The following is a 23,135-nucleotide window of genomic DNA, read 5'->3' on the forward strand; positions in this document are numbered from 1 at the left end:
CTACTTTTATGTACACACAGCTTTAAGATGAAAGAGTTTAATCATCTCTAAAGCAACAGCTCTCTAAGGCTAACAGTACAGAAAAGCCCCAAAGTACTTTAATAAAAAGGACTATTCTGCATAAGTAAATTTTCTGATTTACTGTTTTGTGTTTTAACCCTTGCTATTAAGGGGGGAAAAACCATTATATGTCTACTATACATCCATGGCACTGTGTTAGTCACTGATAATATAAAAATGAAAAATAATATTGCCTTGTTTTCAAGTACTTTACAATATTTTAGGGGGTCAAAGAAACATTTACACAAGAAAGTAGGTTGTAAAGGAGAATGTAAAAAGAGTAAGGGGAGATTAAAAGGAAAAACACTATTAAAAATATAAGGAGGTAAGGAATACTTCCAGCAAGGGGGAAAGAAAGAAAAAGAATATATTTATATAACTCCTATTACATGCCAGCCACTATGTTAAGGGCTTTTTACAAATATTATTTCATGTAATCCTCACAACTCTAAGAAGTAGATGATATTCAATTTACCATACAACTGAGGCAAACAGAGGTTAAGTGACTGTGCCCAAGGTCACATAACTAGCATCTAAGGCCAAATTTGATCTCAGGTCTTCCTGACTCCAGTCCCAGGACTCTACCACCAGCTGCCTCCAGCAAAGGGGTATATGTGGTAGAAGGGAATTGGGAGGGAAAGGTCACAATGACAAAAGTTTTATTATGGAAGTGCTAACACAGAGTTGAACATCGAAGTAAGAGTTCAACAGGTAAAAATACAAAGGAAATCTGTTCCAGGCACAAAAGAATGAATGCAAGGATAGACACAAATAGGAATCTATCTGGAAACAGTTCGGTCTGGCTAAAAACACAGAAAGCATGAAAGGGAATAAGGCTGGAAATAAATCTCTATGTAAATATAATCAACCTCCTTTCTTGCTTTAATAATAAAAATATATTGAACATAATGTTTCTTAGATGATTAAAGATCATGAACCCAAGGTCCTCATTCTGAACATTAATTTTTATGACAAAATTTTGTGAAAGCAGAAGGTATAATAGACTGAGCAAATACCATGCTACTAAAATATATATCTGATATTAGTTGTCTAGAAAGCAAAATAATGCATCAAGTGTTCTGGTTAATTTACATTTTACCATAATTCTGGTAGACGTCAACAGTAGATATTACTAGACATCAAGAGAAGATAACACCCATAATCCTCAATAGCTCTCCAGCCCCTCATACTTGGAAAACATATGAATGTGGATCACAGTATCGTGATGATCTATATTATGAACATGAGACAGCAAGGTAGTAGATAGATGGCAGGGCAGTCAGGATGACTAATAAGTCTTACCTCTGATATATAGATATATAGATATAGATATATATATATTGATTACATTAACCTGGGCAAATCACTTAACCTTTCAGTAGCCCCTGGAAACCCTCTAAGACTACAAGTTGCAAAAAGGTAGACATTTCCATATTGGGAGCTCCCTACACCAATGTAATCCAAGGTCTAAACAAAATTTTTAAACTATATATACTAGTTTGCAATTTGGAAATTCCAAGACTATCTTTCCACTAATTATTATTCAAAATAACAGCAATATTTATATAGTATTTAAAGACTTTCAAAGTATTTGCTCAAAAAATCTTATGAAATATAGCATCTACAAAGCTGCAAACAGCACAGTTCACTTTTTCATAATTTACCTTTTCAAGAAGAGAGGAGTTTTCCCTCTTTGTCAACTCAAGCTCATTCTCCAGATTGGTATAAGAACTTTGCAGAGCTTCCAAACTGTCATACAAAGTCTCATTCTTGGATAGTTCTTGGATCTTTTGTTGTAATTCTGCTGTAAGATTTTCCAGCCGTGATTTTTCTTTCTCCAGCAGTTGCTGCTCCACCTCCATCTGGGTCAATGCAGAGGAGAGCTTTCTGAGGTCTCCAACTTCTTTTTGAAGTATTCTGCTTTCTTCCATTGCCTTCTCTAATTTTTGTTTGTTGTTTTCCATTTCTTGAGTAACTTCATTTATAGAAGATTTCAGCACAGCATTATTATTTTTGTTCTCTTCAAGCTGCTGCAGCAAATGAACTTTCTCATTCTTTAGAGAATCCACTTGACAATTTAGATCCTGCTCACTGACCTTACATATGTTATGCTCTTTATGTAAGGATTCTATTTTCTCATTTAGATCATTCAACTGTTTTTGAAGCAATTCGATTGTGTGGTTAGATTCTTCTTTAGATCTTCTCTTTTCTTCTTCTTTTTCTTCCAGTAGGCTTTCAAATGAAACATTTAACATTTTCAGTTCTGCCACTTGACCCTGCTTTTCTTGTAGTTCTTTCAAAATGTTTTCTTTTTCTGATGATAAGGAAACAACTTCAGTTTCCAAACATTTTAGGTTTTTGTTCAAATCTTCTAATTCACACAATTGCTTTAACATGTTTTCTTTTTCTGATGTTAAAGAAGTAAATTTGGTTTCCAAGGACTTTAGCTTTCTGGTCATCTCTTCCAATTCAGACGTTTGACCCTGCTTTTCTTGCAACTCCTTTAACATGTCTTTGTTTTCAGACCTTAAAGAAGCAATTTCAGTTTCTAAACATTTTAGACTCGTGGTCATCTCTTCTAATTCACAAATGTGACTTTGTTTTTCTTGTAGCTCCTTCAACATGTTTTCCTTTTCTGACCTTAAAGAAGCAACTTCAGGTTCCAAAGACTTTAGACTTTTGGTCAACTCTTCTAAATCAGACACTTGACCCTGCTTTTCTTGCAGTTCTTTCAAAATGTGTTCTTTTTCTGATGACAAGGAAACAACTTCATTTTCCAAACATTTTAGGTTTTTAGTTGACTCTTCTAATTCACACAGCTGCTTCAACAGATTTTCTTTTTCTGATGTTAGAGAAGCAACTTCAGATTCCAAGCACTTTAGACTTTTGATCAACTGTTCTAATTCAGCCACTTGACCCTGCTTTTCTTTTAACTCCTTTGATATGTTTTCTTTTGCTAACCTTAAAGAAACAACTTCAGTTTCCAAACATTTTAGGTTTATGTTCATTTCTTCTAATTCACAAATTTGATCCTGCTTTTCTTGTAAATCTTTCAACATTTTTTCTTTTTCTAATCTTAAAGCTGCAACTTCAGGTTCCAAACATTTTAAGCTTATGGTCATCTCTTCTAATTCACAAATGCGACCTTGTTTTTCTTGTAGCTCCTTCAATATGTTTTCCTTTTCTGACCTTAAAGAAGCAACTTCAGGTTCCAAACATTTTAGGTTTATGGTCATCTCTTCTAATTCACAAATGTGATCTTGTTTTTCTTGCAACTCCTTTAACATGTTTACTTTTTCTGACCTTAAAGAAGCAACTTCAGGTTCCAAAAACTTTAGACTTTTGGTCAACTCTTCTAAACCAGACACTTGACCCTGCTTTTCTTGTAGTTCTTTCAAAATGTGTTCTTTTTCTGATGATAAAGAAACAACTTCATTTTCCAAACATTTTAGGTTTTTAGTTGACTCTTCTAATTCACACAGCTGCTTCAACAGATTTTCTTTTTCTAATGTTAGAGAAGCAAATTCAGTTTCTAAACTCTTTAGACTTTTGGTCAGCTGTTCTAATTCAGACACTTGACTCTGCTTTTCTTTTAACTCCTTTGACATTTTTTCTTTTGCTAATCTTAAGGAAACAACTTCAGTTTCCAAACATTTTAGGTTTATGTTCATTTCTTCTAATTCACAAATTTGATCCTGCTTTTCTTGTAAATCTTTCAACACTGTTTCTTTTTCTAACCTTAAAGCAGCAACTTCAGGTTCCAAACATTTTAAGTTTATGGTCATCTCTTCTAATTCACAAATGCGACCTTGTTTTTCTTGTAGCTCCTTCAATATGTTTTCCTTTTCTGACCTTAAAGAAGCAACTTCAGGTTCCAGAGACTTTAGACTTTTGGTCAACTCTTCTAAATCAGACGCTTGACCCTGCTTTTCTTGTAGTTTTTTCAAAATGTGTTCTTTTTCTGATGATAAAGAAACAACTTCATTTTCCAAACATTTTAGGTTTTTAGTTGACTCTTTTAATTCACACAGCTGCTTCAACAGATCTTCTTTTTCTGATGTTAGAGAAGCAAATTCAGTTTCCAAACTCTTTAGACTTTGGGTCAACTGTTCTAATTCAGTCACTTGACTCTGCTTTTCTTTTAACTCCTTTGACATGCTTTCTTTTGCTAACCTTAAGGAAACAACTTCAGTTTCCAAACATTTTAGGCTTATGTTCATTTCTTCTAATTCACAAATCTGATCATGTTTTTCTTGCAGTTCCTTCAACATATTGTCTTTTTCTGATTTTAAAGAAGCAACTTCAGATTCCAAGCATTTTAGACTTTTGGTAAATTCTTCTAATTCAGACACTTGACTCTGCTTTTCCTGTAACTCCCTTGACAGGTTTTCTTTTTCCGACCTTAAGGAAATAAGTTCAGTTTCAAAACATTTTAGGCTTCTGGTCATTTCTTCTAATTCACATATTCGATCCTGCTTTTCCTGTAGTTCCTTCAACATATTATCTTTTTCTGACTTAAAAGAAGCAATTTCAGTTTCCAAGTATTTTAGGTTTATGGTCAACCCTTCCAATTCAGATACTTGACTCTGCTTTTCTTGTAACTCCTTTGACATTTTTTCTTTTTCTGACCTTAAGGAAACAACTTCAGTTTCCAAACATTTAAAGCTGCTGATCAGCTCTTCTAATTCTGACACTCGATCTTGTCTTTCTTGTAAGTTTTTCAAAATATTTTCTTTTTCTAACCTTATACTAATAAGTTCAGAATCTAAGCATTTTAGCATTTGGACTAATTCTCCTAATTCAAAGATTTGATAATGATTTTCTTGTAATTCTCTCAGTGTATTTTCTTTTTCTGACCTTAAGAAAACAACTTCTGTTTCCAAACATTTTAGGGTTTTGATCGACTCTTCTAACTGGCAAACTTGATCTTGCTTTCCTTTTAATTCTTTCAATATATTTTCTTTTTCTGACCTTAAGGCAACAACTTCTGTTTCTACACATTTGAAGCTTTCAGTCAATTCTTTTAATTCACATACTTGATCTTGATTTTCTTGCAGTTCTTTCAATACATTGTCTTTTTCTGACCGTAAGGAAAGAACTTCAGCTTCTACACATCTTAAGATTTCAGTCAATTCTTCTAACTCAGACACTTGACTCTGCTTTTTGTGCAATTCCTTTGATATATTTTCTTTTTCTGACCTTAAAGAAGTAACTTCAATTTCCAAACACTTTAGAGACTGGGTCAACTCTTCTAATTCAGACACTCTATTTTCCTTTTCTTGTAGTTCTTTCAAAATAATTTCTTTTTCTGACCTTAAAGCAACAAGTTCTGATTTTAAACAATTTAAGGTTTGAGTCAACTTTTCTAATTCAAACACTTGACCTTTATTTCCTTTTATGTCTTTCATTACATTTTCTTCTTCTGACATCAGAGAAAAAACTTCAGTTTCAACAAATTTTAAGCTTTGGGCCAACTGTTCCAATTGTGACATCTGACCTTGCTTTTCTTGTAACTCTTTCAATATATTTTCTTTTTCTGTCCTTAAAGCAATAACTTCTGTTTCTAAACATTTTATGGTCTGCATCAACCCTTCCAATTCAGACTGTTGACATTGATTTTCTGGTAATCCATTCAAGATATTTTTTTCTGATCTTAAGGCAAATAATTCCAATTCTGAAGATTTTAAGCCTTTCGTTAACTCTTCCATTTGTGTTTTCAGTGTTTCTAATTCAGACTTTGCATTCTCAGCATCAAGAATCATTGCTTCTTGATTTTCTTCTGACATCTGCAATTCTCTTTCAAGTCCTTCAATTCTGTCCTTAAACGAGTCAGCATTGCGTTCACTTTCCTTCAGCTTTTCTAAAATGTAGTGTTTTTTCTTTTCATCAGCCTCTATGCGGATTTTTAGTTTTTCTATGCCACTTCTCAGCTGATGTACTTCTTCTTGTGTTGAATTCAATCTTGCTACAATCTCACCTTTTTCAATTAGAGAATTCTCTAAAACCTTAGAAAGGTTTACATTTTCTGCTTCTGATTCATTCAATTTGGCTTTGAGGTTTTCTGATTCTCTTATAAGAAGCTCTTTTTCATTGATCAATTGACCAATTTCATTTTTCAAGTCATCTTTTACCAAACTAAGCATCTGTGTATCCTTCTCTACACTTTGAAGCTGCTCTTGGAGATGATCTTTGTCTTTTATTAGTTGGTTTACATCAGATGACATAGTCTGAAGGAGTTGTGTTTTGTCTCTTACCTGAGACTCCATTATTTCTATATGTTGCAGAGATTCCCTTTGATTTGACTCAAACACTTCAATTTTTTCCTTCAATTTTTCACATATTTCTTCTACTTGCATTTTTTCCCTTAATAGAATGTCTAGTTCTCCACTAAGGTGGTTTTTCTCAGATATAACCAGAGAAAGTTGTTCTTCAAGATTCAACACCATTTTCTGTTTATTATCATTATCTTTTTCTAAACAGAGATTCTTTGTTTGAAGACATTCCAAGTCAGCTTCAATGGAAAAGGCGTGATTCTCAATGTTAATCTTTTCAGATTTTACCCTTCTCAATTCATTTTCAATTTCAAGAAATTGTTCTTTCCAGTCTTTATTCACCATTCCTAGATTATCTTCAATATCTGGAGTATCTGTGAATATAATTTTGCATGGTCTTGAACCAGAATTTAAGTTTTCCAAAGATGTTACACTCTGAAGTAATTGCTGATTTTCATAAGAGAAGGATTCCAATTTCTCACTCAAGTCTGATTTTTCTTTTTGAAGTTCCTGAATGACTTTTTCTAATTCTGAACACATACATATCTTAGCAGTTAATTCAGCTTTTTGTAAATCCAGCTTGGAGTCTAATTCTTTGATTTCACTGAGCAATCTATCAACTTTTTTATTACTTTGCTCCATGCCACAGAGTAACTTCAAGTTTTCCTTTGAAGTTTCTTTCACCTGCATTTGTAGATTCTGAATGAGCACCTGATTCTCCAGGAAATCCATAGCTGCTGAAGTATCATGACTAGAAAATGATAATTCATTAATGCATTCTGAATTGTTTGGGGTTTTATCTGATGAATTTCCATGTTCATTTTCTAAGTTCAGTTCCCTAGAATATACTACTGCAGAGCCAACATCATCAATTTCAGCTATTTTCTCACACTCCACATTTAAGGTTTGTTGAACATTTTCTTCACAAATGTGTAGTCTGTCACTCTTAATTATCTTTTCATCAGTGAATGAAATATGTTCTTCTGAGTTATCTGAGACACTGTTTTCTTGGTCATTCTTAATTGCCTGTAATTACACAACACCAATAAGAAAACATTTTATTTATCACAAAGAAATGTAGAAGTAGACTAGAAATTAATTTCCAGATATATTTTTCCACAATAAAGAGGGTTAAAATGCAACTTTCCTCCTACTCACCTCCCAAACTGGTCCTTAACTCTCCATTTGGAGTGTCAAAGCAATCACTTTAAATGTTATTTTTGATTTAAGGTAGATAATTATAATCTATTTATGTTAAATATTTTGGGGTAGGAGGTTTGAAACATTAATAGTAGAAATATAAAACTTCCTTTTTCCTGTCCAAAAAAAAATGGCAGGTAAATTCCAACCTACTCATCTTTCATTTGGTAAGTATTAATGTAGTTTAGCTTTTTTTTTTTTTTTTAGATTTTAGTTATTTGAAACAAAAATGAATGATTAAAATGTATCTAAAAATTAAAATATATCTGAATAATTGCTCGGTGAAGCAAAGGTGTGTTTTAAGCAGGTAGAACTAAATCAGATATGTCATAGTAAGCTACCAGGCAAAAAGTTTTCAAACACATGTACTAATTATAAGGAATACTTTTTTAATTGCTGCAATTCTAAAATATAACATTCTTCCTGAAAAGTCAGAGGGGTCAACTCCATCACATAACTTTGTATTTTCATGTCAGATTTATATCAAACAGATACTTGCTAACATTGTTAAATAATATCATTTAACAAATGTCTTTAGTTTTTAATCAAATTCACACAAAATATAAAAATGAAATCAATGTTTAACCAGTCAACTAGAACACACATTAAGTAATCACTATCGATGTGATCGAGCAAATGATCCCCAAAAGAATTAACTCCTTTAAGCTCCAAATAATTTGCATCACTTAAAATCCAAGACTTATTGTCATGGAACCAATTAACAATATTAGACAGGATATGCCTATACAATCACTACCTCATGAGTGGTGAATAACATGTATTCATTCCTTCAAGTTCATGTTCAAACATTATAATATTGCTAAAAAGCAGTCACCACCAACAGTTCCACATACAGTATGGTTGTGATAATGCCAATCACTGTAGTAATTTGCTAAAACCAAGAATTAGATTAATTTGTTTTCCTGAAGTAGTAATGTAGTTTATTGACAAGTTTTATGTAATATAGGAATTTAACTGGGTTTATTTTAATATTTAGGAAACCTTTCAACATCATGCTAGATTTAATGTAATACAATGCCTTTTTTCCTTTGAACATCAGTAACTAAGGTACAGGAAAGTAAGTTTGTTGAACATACTTACATCGTCACCTTCAGCAATAAGGAATGAGCGGGAACTTAAATCAAGACCTTGAAGTTGAAGTCTTGCTACTTCAAGCTGAAGTGATAAGTACTCAGTCTGTTTCTTTTCTGCTGCCAACTTTGACTCCATTTCCACAGTCACGCTTGCCAGTTTCTGTTGCCACTGTTCGTTTTCTGATAAATACTGCTCTCTGAGAGATTCCAGCTCTTTCCTTTCAGAACCTATGAGCTGCTTGAGCTCTTGAATCTCTTTATCTTTCATAATCTCTTGACTTTGATATTTGTCTTCAAGATCCTTCAGTGACATCTGATAAGTTTGGCAAAGTGTCTCAAGTTCTTCAATATTCCAGTTGGGATCAGATCTAGCAGTTCTCTTAGTCATGCAGTCTACCACGGGACTGCGACAAGGCGCTTCGTCTATATTAGCACTGGACTGACTGTCTAAAATATTCTCTTCCAAACTGTTCAAAGAAGATATTTCTCTTGTTTCTTCAAATAAGTCCTTATAAAAAGAAGATTCAACAAAACTTGTAAGATTGGGGGTTTCATTCATACAAGAGGATGATAAAGAATCACCCTCTTCTAATGCAAATTCTTCTTTACCAGGAGTGCGCTGCTTCATCAAATCAGTCTGCAGGTTTTTAAGATTCATTGACAATATGGAATTTTCAGCCTTTAGTGTGTCAGTGTAAGAACGTAGTTCTGACAACTTGGAGCTCATGTAGCAGTGCTGTTCATGTAAAATTCTGTGCTCAATTTGTAAAGATGAAAATTTTTCCTGTAATTCAACAAAATGCATTTGAACTTCTTTGTTTGACAGTTTCAAATGTTCATAGTCACCATCATCTTCAATACTGCCCTCTAGAAGTTTTAAGCAAATAGACTTTGGTTCATTACATTGTTCCCCAAATTCACCTTTATTATTCTCTTCAGTAAGATCACCAAGAAGGTCATTTTCATTATTTAGTGTTTTAACTTCATTTACTAGTTTCTCTACTTTTTCTGCCATTTTGGTAGTTGCTAAGATACATTCTGATTTTGAATCATTAAGCTCAGATGTTAGTTCTAACTTTTCAATTTGTAGAATCTCACACATCTTCTCTAACTCATTTAGCTTACTTACTGCTGTCTGCAATGAAGCCATTAGTTGTGCATTATCATTTTGGCTTGTTGATAGTTCATGCAGAACTGAAATATACTTTTCATCCATTTCTTTTTTGCCGTCCTCATAGTTGCTGGTTCCAAATGACTGATCATATTGCTGAGTTTCCATTACCTTTGAATCCCTAGCTTCCAGCTCCTTTCTAATCACTTCCAATTCTTGCTGTAAGACCTCTTTCTCCTCTTCACTTTCCTGAAGTCTTAGTTCCACATGTTCAGTGACTTCCTCAAATTGTACCATTTGTGCATTATAAGTATTTAAAGAGCCATCTTTAGCTTCAAGATTCATACGAAACATTTCAACTTCAATCGTCTTAAAATTATCTAATTCATTCCCATTTTCATTTAAAGACTCATTGATTTGTTCAGAAGCTGGGCTGCCAGTAAGAACCAATTCATTCCTTTGCACCTCTTTTGTCTTAACTAACTTCATCAATCTATCATTCTCTTGCAGCAAGACATCATATTGTTCTTGTATTTTACTTTTTTCACACTTGAAATTTGAAATTTCTTGTCTTAAGCCATCAGCTTCAATCTTTGAACTATTTTGAATAGCTACAATCTCAGCTCTCAGTCCACACTGTATTGTTTCCATCTCAAGAACTAATTTCTCATTTTTTTCCTCAGCTAGGGCTAGCCGGCCTACATAATCTTCACGTTCTCTTACAAAAGCTCCTTCCAAGTCTCTTAATTCATTATTTCTGTTTCCACAAAGACTAGCAGTATGTTCCCTTAAGATACATTCCAATTCAGTGTTCTTTTCCTCCATTAATTTATATTTTTCTTTAAGAAGTTCAAGTCCCTTTTCAGCTTCTTCACATCTCTTTACCAAAAGAAACTCCTCCTCTTTGTTTCTATCAGATAGCTCTGCAATATTTTTCTCCTTTTCAATTAAGCAGTTTGAAAAATTGAATTTTTTTTGCATTAAGTTCATTTTTTCAATATTTAAAATTGAATTAATTTCCTTGAGATTCCTATTTTCTTGGATCAGTTCTTCAATTTCTTTCTTGTTTTGAAAGAGAACTGAATTAATTTCCTTTTTTTCAGAACTCAGGGCTTCAGACATCAAGTGCAGCTCCTTTACTGACTCTTCAAGTAATCGGTTATTGATTTTTAAATCTTCGATTTCTGCTTGTCCAGATTCCCGTTGTTCACTCAACACTTGAAACTGCTTATCTACAAAACTTTCATGCATATGCTCTCCTTTAATCATATGTTCTTCTATTTCACCTTTGATTTGCACCAACTCTTCACAATGTTTTTGTAATTCTGAGTTCATCTGCTTTTGAGACTCTATCGGAAGCTCAAATGAAGAAACGTCATGTTGTAGTAAAGCTGCACTTTTTACATTCTGGTCTTCTAAATGCAATTTTATTTTCTGATCTCCCCCTTCTAAAGGCAGGCTTCCTTGAATTTCAAATATATTTGTAAAAGAATTGTTCAAAACTGGCTGATCTAAAATCAAAAGATCCCCACAGTGATCATCACTTGTCATTTGAGAAATATTTTTAGATTTTACTAGACTATTGATCCTTTCATATTGTATACACAATTCTTCATAACGCTGATCTTTCCCCAGCATTTCACTGGACATCAACTGTAGTTTTTGTTTCAGATGTTCAACTTCCTCAGTTACCTGAACTATTTTCAAAGAGAGATTTTCTATTTCCTTTTTATATTTCTTATCTAAGCATTCAGCTTTTAGCTGGAGTTCATCATAGGCTCTTTTCTGTGCTTCTAATTCTACATTTTTTCCTTCTATTGCATTCTGAAGGTTTCTGATCTCCAAGCTTAAGTTTTCTTTTTCAGTTTCCATTATTTTGAAGCTTTCATTGGCATCATGATTTTTCATCTGCTGAGTCTTCAGACATATTTCCAAATGATTAATTTTGCTTTGCAAGCCTTCCTTTTCCAATAAAAGCTGATTCAAAAGTTGCTCTTTCTCACTTTTCCACTGAGAAAACAGAGTTGTCTCTTTTTTTAGTTCTTCACATTCTTTCTCCTTTAATTCCAAGGTACTCAGTAACCCTTCTGATTCTCTCTCTGTTCTACTTAATTTATCATTGAGCTGTTCAATATGATGTTCCCTTTTTTTCAGCAGATCTTGAGAACAATCCCGTTGCTTCTCTAGATCAGCCACTGCATGCTTTAGTTTCTCCAAAGTCAAAGATTTTTCCTGTTGATTTATTTTTTTTTGAAGAGTTTTTAAAGCTTCCTCTTGAGTGGTATTCTTATCTAAAAAACATAATGTTTTAATTAATTGTAACTTACAGGACAATAAATAAGCCAGATTACAGTGAATTACCAACTACCTATAAACCTTCCTAGATTAATTTGAACTCCTCATTATTTGGGTTTATATACTTTAAGAGGGAAACTATTATTTATTGAGATCAGGTAGTGAATGTTCTTTCAAACAATATAGAAAATAACACTGGAATATACGTATGGGAATCATTCCTTTTAAAAGCTTTATCATTCTTCCTTTTCAGCAAATTTAACTATATAAGTAACTGAGAAAAAAACAGAGACCATAGCAAAGCCAAGAAGGGACTACCCCCCATTTCCTAACGTACATTGTTCTCACAATCTTTTTAGGTTCTTTTTTTAATAACTTGAAAGGTTAATACTGCCCCTGCCATTCTGAGAAAGAAACTGCTAGATTCACCTATAACTACTCAGAACAAACATAATTTCAAACTTACAGCATACTGTTATCGTAATATGGGGGCGGCTAGATGGCACAGTGGATAGAGTACCAGGCCTGTAGTCAGGAAGACTCATCTTCAAAGGTTCAACTCTGATCTCTGACACTAGTAGCTGTGTGATTCTGGGCAAGCCATTTACCCCTATTTGTCACTATTTCCTCATCTAGAAAATGAGCTGGAGAAGGAAATGGCAAACCATTCCAATATCTTTGCAAAGAAAATCCCAAATGGGGTCATGAAGAGTCAGATGTAACTAAAAAACAACTCAACAGCAACAAATCTTAACATGGCATATGTAAATACAAACCTACTACAATGAGGGGAAGCTCCTCTATTAGCCCCAAATAATCTATATTTTGTAGTTAGGAAAACTGAGGTAAGAAGTATTTGATGCATGACACCACTTCAGTCTATTTTTGGAAATGGTAATGGCAATCTACAAGAGTTTCTTTTCCTTTTAGTTTTCCATGGAGAAAACAAGAGATAATTGATATTTATACCAGCTGTTATTTAGAAAACAGTGAAGATGAAAAGTTCTTCTAAGAAGGAATGAAATCATTTGAATTCAGAATAGTTAAAATGATAAGTATTAAAAAGCTCGTAGAAAAATATAATCCCTTAATAAATATGAGGTTAGCAAATAAAAATATGTATATATGAATAAGGTATGGCAAAAATATACATGCAAAAAAATTGTAAGTTCAGGTGTGGTTAAGGGAATATTATTTGGCTGCAAAAATCATTCAGTCAAATAGGAAATCTAAGACAATGGTCCTTGAGGGCTTGGGAAACAATACAGTTACATAAAAGTTGGTTATAAGTGTTATAATCAAAATTAGGGTAAACCAAGGCACAAGGTTTTGAGAACACTCAATTTATTGGTAAGGCTAGCAATTAATATAAAAGGAGTCTCTCAGCTCTTCAACAAGCCAAAAGACCCCTAATGAGAGGGACAGTTTTCTTTTATAGACTAAAGGAGGAGCCTTTTCTGTAAAGATCTAGAATAGAAGGCAGCATCATAGATGGGAAAACAATATGATTGGTTATAAAGTTTATAGTATTATACATAGGGAAAGCAATATGATTAGTTATACAATCTGAAATATCATGAGTATGATGAATAATATGATTGACTGGAAATTAGGAATGAGGGATTAGAAACAACCCCTCCTTCCATCCTGTCACTAAAAAGTTCATTGTTTGAGTCCAACTGCAAGGACAGTTTAGTGATAATGGATAAGACTCCCTTGGATAATAGACCAGATTCCTTGGCATTCACCTGCATCCTTCAAGGATAACAGATTTGTTTGACACAAGAATAGAACAGTGATTAGCAGGAGAAAGAGATCTCAACTTCTAAACTTAGCTCAGGGACAATAAATGATTTACAGGAAAGCTGGATTTCCAAACTTAACTCTAAGACAAATGAAACATGACTTAGGCAGCTATAAAAATGTCACACAGTGAATACAGAATGAAATTAACAAAAAATAGAATCGACTTGATTTTTACAATATTCGTAAGAAAAATTGTAATGAAAAATGAAATGAATAGTCTTAGTATAACTAACACACTTGAAACATAAAAAACAGTATTGTAGGGAAAGTGATTTACTGACAATATAGTTCTGTTTGGAACATTTTACCATTTTGCTTTCAAAGAACTACAAAGCAGCCATTTGGGGACAGTTAATTTAAAATAATCCCAACTGCCATAACATAAATTGTTAAAATAAATTACATGTAAAAATGTGCACTGATGTCTCATTATCTTCCCTACTCCTAACCAAAAACCAAGGACATTATCCAAAGCAAACTTTAATAATTTACAATTTTACAACTTAACAATTTGAACATCTCCAGGATATTCAAAGATTTGTGTCGTCTTCTCTTAGTGAAAACACCAGCTTAGATACCAAATACTTAAAAAGTCATTCAGGGGTAGCTAGGTGGCACAATGGATAGAGCGCTGGCCTTGGAGTCAGGAGGGTCTGAGTTCAAATTTGACTTCAGACACTTGACATTTACCAGCTGTGTGACCCTGGGCAAGTCACTTAACCCCACTGCCTCACCATAAAAGCAAAAATAAACCGTCATTCAACTTACTTTTCATTTCTTCTGCAAGATTCTGATTCTGCTTTAGATAATGTTTGGTTTTCTTGAGTTCTTCCTCTAGCTGGTAGACTTCTCTTGTTCTTTCATCTAACTGATTGCTGAAAAGTTGCTTTTCCTGCATCATTTCCTAAAATATTGATAATAAAATTTGATAAGAAAAAAAGTATTTTCTAAAAGAATGTAAGAAATTAACTCTTCATGACTAATAATGTGGGCACCGCAAACTGAAATAACAGCTGCTACCCGGGTATGGTATTGGGATATGAAATTGTGACTGATGGATACCAACTCAATAAAAATGTATATATTATGTTCTTTATTGAAGGCAGGCACCTTAATTTAAACAATAAGCCTTAAGAATAGAAAGGAAAGGTAAACATAGGTCATGTTTGACCTGTCTAACGACAGGTCTTTTCTCATCTATATAGTACCACAGGAAAAAAAATGCTGGCTATTTGAGCTTTCCTTAGGCAATGCAAAGAATCCAGACGTAAAGGCGCTCAAAAGGCAAATACCACAAGTACTCCTAAATACATACATATCCCACAATGACCTTGCTTTATGTTGCTTGCATTCATTTGGGAAAGAATAAAATTTAGTGAAACTTGATATAATGCTATCATCAGAACCTACATGTGGGAGTCACTAAATAATTAGTGAAATCACCTAATCACAATGTTATTTTGGTACTTAATTAAATAAAAGTCCCTTGAGAGCTATGGAAGGACAGGCACACAAATACACAGTTGTAAAAGCTTTGAATTAGTCTAATAACTACTGAAAATAATTTAGAATTATGAAATAAAAGTAACCAAAGTATTCATACCCTTTGATCCAGAGATTCTACTAGGAACCTATTCCTCTAAGGAGATCAAATACAGAAAGGCCTATTATATATCAAAATATTTATAGCAGCATTTTTACATTAGCAAAGTATTGAGAATGAAGGGGGAATTAAGAATATCTAAACAAATTGTGGCATATGAATAATGGAGTATTATTGTGTTTTAAGAAACTAAATAAAGGAATTCAGAGAAACATGGGATGTTTTTTATGATTAAAAGTAAACATAAATAGGAAAGATATACACAAACACTACAATAAAAACTCAAAGAATAACAAAACAAAACTTAATACTGTATATTTATAAAACTTTTATCCAGAAAAAGAATATACCCCTCCTTTTCTCTGGACATAACAATTTTTTATAATGAATATTTTTTTTATGAGATCTTGTGAACTTTTCTGAAAGTCCATCACAAAAGTAAATTTTGAGGGCTAAGTATGATAGGACCTGCCTGTAGAATCAGCAAGACTTAGGTTTGAATCTCACTTATGACACATATTGGCTGTGTAACAATAGTTAAGTCACATAACTATAAAGGATTATAAAAGTAGCTATAAAGGACTGAATTAAAGAGGTGGTAATTACGTATAATAATAGATACCCAAACCAAAGGTCCCCACATTGATAAAAACACAAAATGCTGGTTGTTGTTATTTTGGTTGTTTTAAGTAGAGCAATGGGTTGACCAATGGAATAGATTAGGCACATAATATAATAGTAAATGACCACAGTAAACTGGCATTTCATAAACCCAAAGATCCAAACTACTGGGGCAAGAACTCACTATTTGCCAAAAATTGCTGGGAAAACTAGAAAGCAGTCTGGCAGAAACTAGGCATAGACCAACATCTCACACTCAATAGCAAGATAAGGTTAAAATGGGTACATGACTTAGACATAAAGGGTGATATCACAAGCAAATTAGAGGAGCATGAGGGGGGAAAACTACCTGTCAGATCTGTAGATAAAGAAAAACTTCATGACTAAACAAGAGATAGGATCACAGGAGGTAAAATGGCTAATTTTGATTACATTAGATTAAAAAGGGGTTGCACCAAAAAAATAAAAATTAAAAATGCAGCCAAAATTAGAAGGAAAGCAAGAAACTGGGAAAAAAAAAATTTTGTAGCAATTTTCTCTAGTAAAGGTCTCATTTCCCAAATATAATGGAGCCAAATTCATATAACAGCCATTCTTCAATTGATAATTGGTCAAAGGATATGAGTTTTCAGAAGAAATCAAAGCAATAGTCATATGAAAAAATACTCTAAATCACTAAAAATTTAAGGAAATGCAAATTAAAACAACTCTGAGGTATCACCTTACATTCATCAGGTTGGCCAAGATGACAAATGAAGAAAATGACAGATGCTGGAGGGGTTGTGGAAAAATAGGGATACTAATGCACTGCTGATTGAGCTGGGAACTGGTCCAACCATTCTGAAGAATAATTTGGAATTGTGCCCAAAGGCCTATAAAACTGAGCATACCCTTTGACCCAGGAATACCACTACTAGGTCTGTAGCCCAAAGAAATCAAAGGAAAAGAACCCATATATACAAAAATATTTATAGCAGGTCTTTTAGTGGTGGCAAAGAAATGGAAATTGAGAGGATGTCCATCAATTGGGAAATGGTTGAACAAGTAAGTTATTATATATATGACTGTAATGGAATACTATCATGTCACAAGAAATGATGAAGGAGATGGCTTTGGAAAAACCTAGGAAGACTTATATGAACTGATGCAAAGTGAAGGAAGGAAAGCCAGGAGAACATTGTACACAACAATAGCAATACTATATGATGATCAACTGTTAAAGACTTAGTTATTCTTAGCAATACAATGATCCATGACAATACCAAAGGACTCATGATAAAAAATACTATCCACCTCCAGAAAGGAAAATGATAAACTATGTGCAGATTGAAGCTCATTTTCTTTCACTTTCTCTTTTTGCCTTTTCTCCCTCCCTGAAACATGACTAATGTGAAAATCATTTCACGACTTCATATGTATAATGGGTATTGTATTTCTTGTCCTCTCAATGGGTGGGGGAAGAGTTTGAAGGGTAGGAGGAAATTTTGAACTGGAAATAAAACGAGTCCATTAGTTACATTTTTAGATAATGATGTGTTAAAGGAGAAACATAAAATTAAGGAAGTGTAGATATGGATTCTATTTCTGCAGGATAACCTTGTTATGGTGTCCAGGTAGGTGGTTAGAGTTGGCTTATATCACCATGAAACACAAAGAACCAAATACTTCATATTTTTTAAGTAAATACACTTTCCATGTTTCTTTATCATGATGCTTAGGTCTTCAATTGTACTTTTTGATTATTTATTTTTAATAATATTTTTTCCAACTACACGTCAAGACAATTTTTAGCATTCATTTTTACAAGATTGTGAGTTCCAAGTTTTTCTCCCCTCCATCTCCCTCCTAAAATGGTAGGCAATTTGATATAGGTTATACATGTGCTATCATGTAAAACATAATTTCATATTAGTCACAGTTGTGAAAGAAAAAGCAGATCAAAAGAGAAAAACATGAAAAAGAATTAAAAAAGTATGCTTCGATCTACATTCAGAGTCCATCAACAGTTCTTTATCTGGATGTGGATGGCATTTTCCTTCCTGAGTCCTTTGTACTTGTCTGAGATCACTGTGTTGCTAAGAAGAGCCAAGTCATTCATAGCTGATTATTACACAATGTTGCTGATACTGTGTACAATGTTTTCCTGGTTCTGCTCATTTCACTTTGCATCAGTTCATACATGTCTTTCCAGATTTTTCTGAAATCTGCCTGCTCATCATTTCTTACTACACAATCGCATTCCACTGCATTCATATAGCACATCTTGTTCAGTCATTCCCCAATTGATGGGCATTCCTTCAATTTCCAATATTTTGCCACCACGAAAAGGACTGCTATATTTTTGCACATGTAAGGCCTTTTCTCTTTATGATCTCTTTGGGATATAAATTTTACCTAGTAGCAGTTTTGCTGGGTCAAAGGGTATGCACAGTTCCAAACTGATCTCCAGAATGGCTCGATCAGTTCACAACTCCACCAACAGTGCATTAGTGACCCAATTTTCCCACATCCTCTCCAACATTTATCATTCTCCTTTTTTTTTATTAGCCAATTTGATAGGTGTGAGATGGTACCTCAGAGTTGTGTGCATTTCTCTAATCAAAATGTGATTTAGAGCACTTCTTCGTATGCCTATAAATAGTTTTGATTTCATCTGAAAATTGCCTGTTCATATCCTCTGACCATTTATCTATTGGGAAATGGCTTGTATTCTTATAAATTTGACTCAATTCTCTACATATTTGAGTAATGAGACCATCATCAGAGAGACTTGCTGTAAAGATTGTTTCCCAGCTTTTTACTTTTGTTTGTGCAAAAGCTTTTTAATTTTTTAAATTATAATTTTCTTTTTGTTTTACATGTTTATGCTTCTCCAGGATCTTGATACCGGAGATCAAATTTTTTGTTCAATTCTGGTCTTCTCCTTATGAAAGCTTTGAAATCCTTCTATTTTATTGAATGATCATTTTTTTCCCTTTAAGTATTATGCACAATTTTGACAGGTAGGTAGTTCTTGGTTGCAGTTCTGGGATATCATGTTCCATGACATCTGATCCTTTAATGTTGTAGCTCCTAAGTTCTGTGTAATCCTGATTGTTGCTCCCCAATATTTGAATTGTTTCCTTCTGGCCACTTGAGGTATTTTTCCTTGATCTGATAGTTCCATAATTTGGCTACAATGTTCCTTGGAGGTTTTTATATTAGGATCATTTTCCTGGAGTAATTGGTGAATTTTTTCAATGCTTATTTTGCCCTCTGGTTCCAGGATATCAGGGCAGTTTTCCTTGGTCATTTCTTGAAAGATGCCTTCTATGCTTTCAGGTAGTCCAATGATTCTGAAACAGTCTCTCTTGGATCTATTTTCTAGGTCAGTTGTTTTTCCAACGAGGTATTTTACATTTTCTTCTATTTTTTTCATTCTTCTGAATTTTTTTGATTGATTCTTGATGTCTCATAGAGTCATTAGCATCTACTTGCCCAGTTCTAACTTTTAAGGAGTTTTTTCCCTCAGTTAGCTTTTGTATTTCCTTTTCCATTTGGCCAATTCTACTTTTTAAGTAGTTGTTTTCTTTTTCCAAGCTGTTGACTCTTTTTTCATAATTCTCTTGCATCACTCTCATTTCTCTTCCCAATTTTTCTTCTACCTCTCTTACGTGATTTTTAATTTCCTTTTTGAACTCTTCCATGAGTTCTTTCTGGGCTTGAAACCACTTCCCATTTTCCTTTGGGGCTTGGCCCATAGGTGTTTTGACACTGTTGTCCTCCTCCGAGTTTGTGTCTTGATCTTCCCTGTCACCATAATAACTTTCTATAGTCAGATTCTTTTTTTTGCTGTTTTTACTCATCTTTTTTGGCCCTTTTCCCTTCTTTTAAATTTGAGCTCTGCTCCCGAGGTGGAAAGGGCTGCAGGTCCTGGTAGTTTACCTGGTGCTGCTCTGATGTAGCTCTTAGACCCTCATGGCTGATGCTGCGGTTGAGGGAGTAGCTGGTGCTGCTGGAGGCCATAGGGGTTTGGCAGCTTACCTGGTGCTGAGCCGGGCTCCTGTTAATGTCTGGTGTGTGCTGAGGGCAATGGAGTGTTTCTATATTTCTCTGGGGCTATGCTGAAGCATGTGGTGGGGACCCAATGCTGGTAGTTACCTGTTTGCTTAGGTACCTGTAGGGTTAGCAGCTACCTGTTTGCTTGGGAGTATGCTGAATCCTATGGTGGTTATCAGAGCTAGAGTCTGCCAGTTCCCCTGGCTATGCTAAGGCACATGGAGGGTGGTCCTGTTGTTGGCATTTGCCTACTCCATCACACTGGGGATGAGGATCTACTCCTGGTTTGCTGAGGTGCAACTTACTGCTGATTTATTGGGATGCTTCCTGTCCCACACTGCATTCCCCTTTTACCCAAGTGAGACAGACTTTCCTTGCAGATCTTCCAAATTTCTTGGCTAAAAGATTGTTTCACCCTGTCTTTTTGCTGGTCCTGCTGTTCTAGGATTTGTTTTGGGGCACTATTTTATGTTTGTTTGGACATGAATATGGGAAAGTTACCAAGATTTATTGCTTACTCCAACAACTTCCCTCCAGGAGTTTATAATCAAGTTGGAAAGATAAGAGAGGTACTTGTGAAACAGTTAAACTAAGTTTTATCTTGTTAGCAACTGTACTTTAAATGTCTCACCAAGACTGTACTCAAAAAATGAAATGAAAATGATTCTTTAAAAAAAATACAAGTACTGCCCTCCCCCCAACACCCTGCTACACTATTAGATAACAGATGGTGCTGGCAATGCTATGTTGGAAAACTGCCTTCAATTATCAGCCTAGTTACTACTAGCAGATGGGTACCAATGTAGGAAAGCCAAATGCAAGAAAAGAGAGGATGACTAGGGAAAAGTGCTTGGAAACTTACTGGAAGCTGTCTGTTCAAGTATATATTTTTAATTTTGTTACTGGAATGAAATCTGATCTAACTTTGATCATTTGTTTCCTAGCCCCATTGCTTATTTCATGAAAATGACACTACATTAAATTCAGGCTATCTTAGGGATAAAGTATCAACTCAGACTGTCAAGATTACATGGCTGATGATATTTCTGGGAAAAATTAAAATTTTATAACAAATAATTAGGAAAGTATAGTTGAATCATTACATAATAGGAATTTTCACAAATAACACACCTCTAAACCGAGAAAGTCAATATTCCTTATTCAACTGAACACTTAAACATTAGCCAGACCTCTCTGATTAACAGTAAGAATAAATGAATGATCCAGGTGTTAAATAGAGTTTGAAGTTTTGTTGAACTATAAACTAAATATTAATATTGTGCAATAATTTTTTATCCTGAAATGCAAATATATCAAATGTTACTTGTTCCAAAGGTCTCAGTAGGGATGAGGAGAGAGAGACTCTTTGAAGTAAATATATTTGGAAAAGCTAACATATTAACGCACAAAGAATTTTACCTGCATCTCTATTTCCCCAAATGTTTTGTCAAAAAAAGTCAGTCTCATAAGATAATTTCACTTTGAGTTCTCTCTCTTCTGGAATTACCTCATCAAACTCTTGTTTATAAGAAGCATAAGGCTAATTTTGGGACCAATAGTCTAATAAAGATATAAAGTTGTTATGAAATCCAAGAATTTTAAAAGGGCAAGATTAACAAAAATGAACATCTGAAAACACAATTTCAGGCTGGCATCCATAAGCAATTAGTTTCAGTGAGGCTGTAGACACTTTAGACTTGATTGGGTCGCTTGTCAGTAACAATAAGATGAGTATACAAGGGTATATTCTCCTAGGCATCCTCACATAATTTGCAAAACTGGGTACTATCCTGGAAAAACACAACAAAAATCCCTATAACTATGTGCCAGCACTAGTATTCAGCAAATAAAACTACCCAGATTCAACTATTTTTAGGAGAAACAAGGGAGGCATCATTTCCTAAGGCTAAAGAAGACAAATTTTAGTTTCTATTTGGTACTTCTCAACTCCATCCATGAATAAAATTTAATGTCTCCTGATGGAGAAAGGCTGCATCATCATGGAAATGGGTATTGGAAGGGTTATTTTTCTTCCTATATATCTCACCCATTCTTACATGCCAAGACAAACTCCTCAGAGCACTTAGTCATTCAGATTTCCATGCCTGGAAAAGTCCCCAGGCAAATGTTCATAGATTTGGATTGTCAACATGATAGCGTTTTACTGCACTACATCATAATGCTACTGAGTTGGCACTGCAGCCTGGTTGAATAGTTATTTCTGTATATCTGATTTGATACTACAGGGTAACTTTATCCATGATTAGACCACTAAACTGCATTTCTAGTATTGATAACTTCTCATTGTTAAGTACCATATTAATTTACTAAATGGGGACAAGAAAATGTTCAGTACAACTTTAGTATTATTTCTGTATCCAAAAATCCATAAGCGCATTGAACCTTACACTTACTAAGAATTAGACACAATTTTAAATACAATTATCAAGATCAAAAGGACAGAAAATCAAAAGGACAGAAAGACATTCAGCATTTAAAATATTTACTCTATATAAAATATGCCTCCTGTCCTCAATTTTTTTGTTGCTGCCAGTAAAAATGAACATTATTAGCATTATAGTAGCAAAAACCAAGGGGCATAATAGCTGTTAAAGAAGCAAACAAGCAAAACTTGTTAAATCATTTTTCGATTCCAAATCATAATTCGAAGTACAACTAATCTGTCACCAATCTCCCCCAAACCCTGTTCCCTTGTATAAGGAAATAATGTTAAATTATCATATAAAATTTGGATTTGGTTTTGTAGGTAAGTTTTTTCTTAGACATTAGAAACACCTGAAACTAGCGTATAATTGTGGCTAGCTATCTACACCAGCAAATCATATGTTGGGCAAGTTAAGATGCAAAAAAGAATCTAAAAAAAAAAACTGTAAGAATGCCTAGACTGCCACCATGATTTGGCGAAGCAGACAAATTTTATAAGTGTTTTAACCATCCTAATCAATCGATCGTTTTTACAAAATGTTTTCACCAACAGCCAGTAATATCATATGACGATGGGCTCAAAATACAGC

General features: G+C 33.9%; 1 protein-coding gene across 1 annotated transcript in view; it reads right to left on the reverse strand.

The window, feature by feature from the left end:
* Nucleotides 1-23,135, reverse strand: part of CENPF (centromere protein F) — an 82,829-nt gene that overhangs the window by 18,623 nt on the left and 41,071 nt on the right. The window contains exons 11-13 of the mRNA XM_027871141.1: nucleotides 14,607-14,742; nucleotides 8,634-12,028; nucleotides 1,725-7,358 (exon numbers count right to left, since the gene is read on the reverse strand). Of these exons, the coding sequence (XP_027726942.1) occupies nucleotides 1,725-7,358; nucleotides 8,634-12,028; nucleotides 14,607-14,742 (9,165 nt within the window). The remainder of the gene's footprint in view (nucleotides 1-1,724; nucleotides 7,359-8,633; nucleotides 12,029-14,606; nucleotides 14,743-23,135) is intronic.

The sequence above is a fragment of the Vombatus ursinus genome, unplaced genomic scaffold (genome assembly GCF_900497805.2).
Source record: "Vombatus ursinus unplaced genomic scaffold, bare-nosed wombat genome assembly UNPS02014798.1, whole genome shotgun sequence".
NCBI lineage: Eukaryota > Metazoa > Chordata > Mammalia > Diprotodontia > Vombatidae > Vombatus > Vombatus ursinus.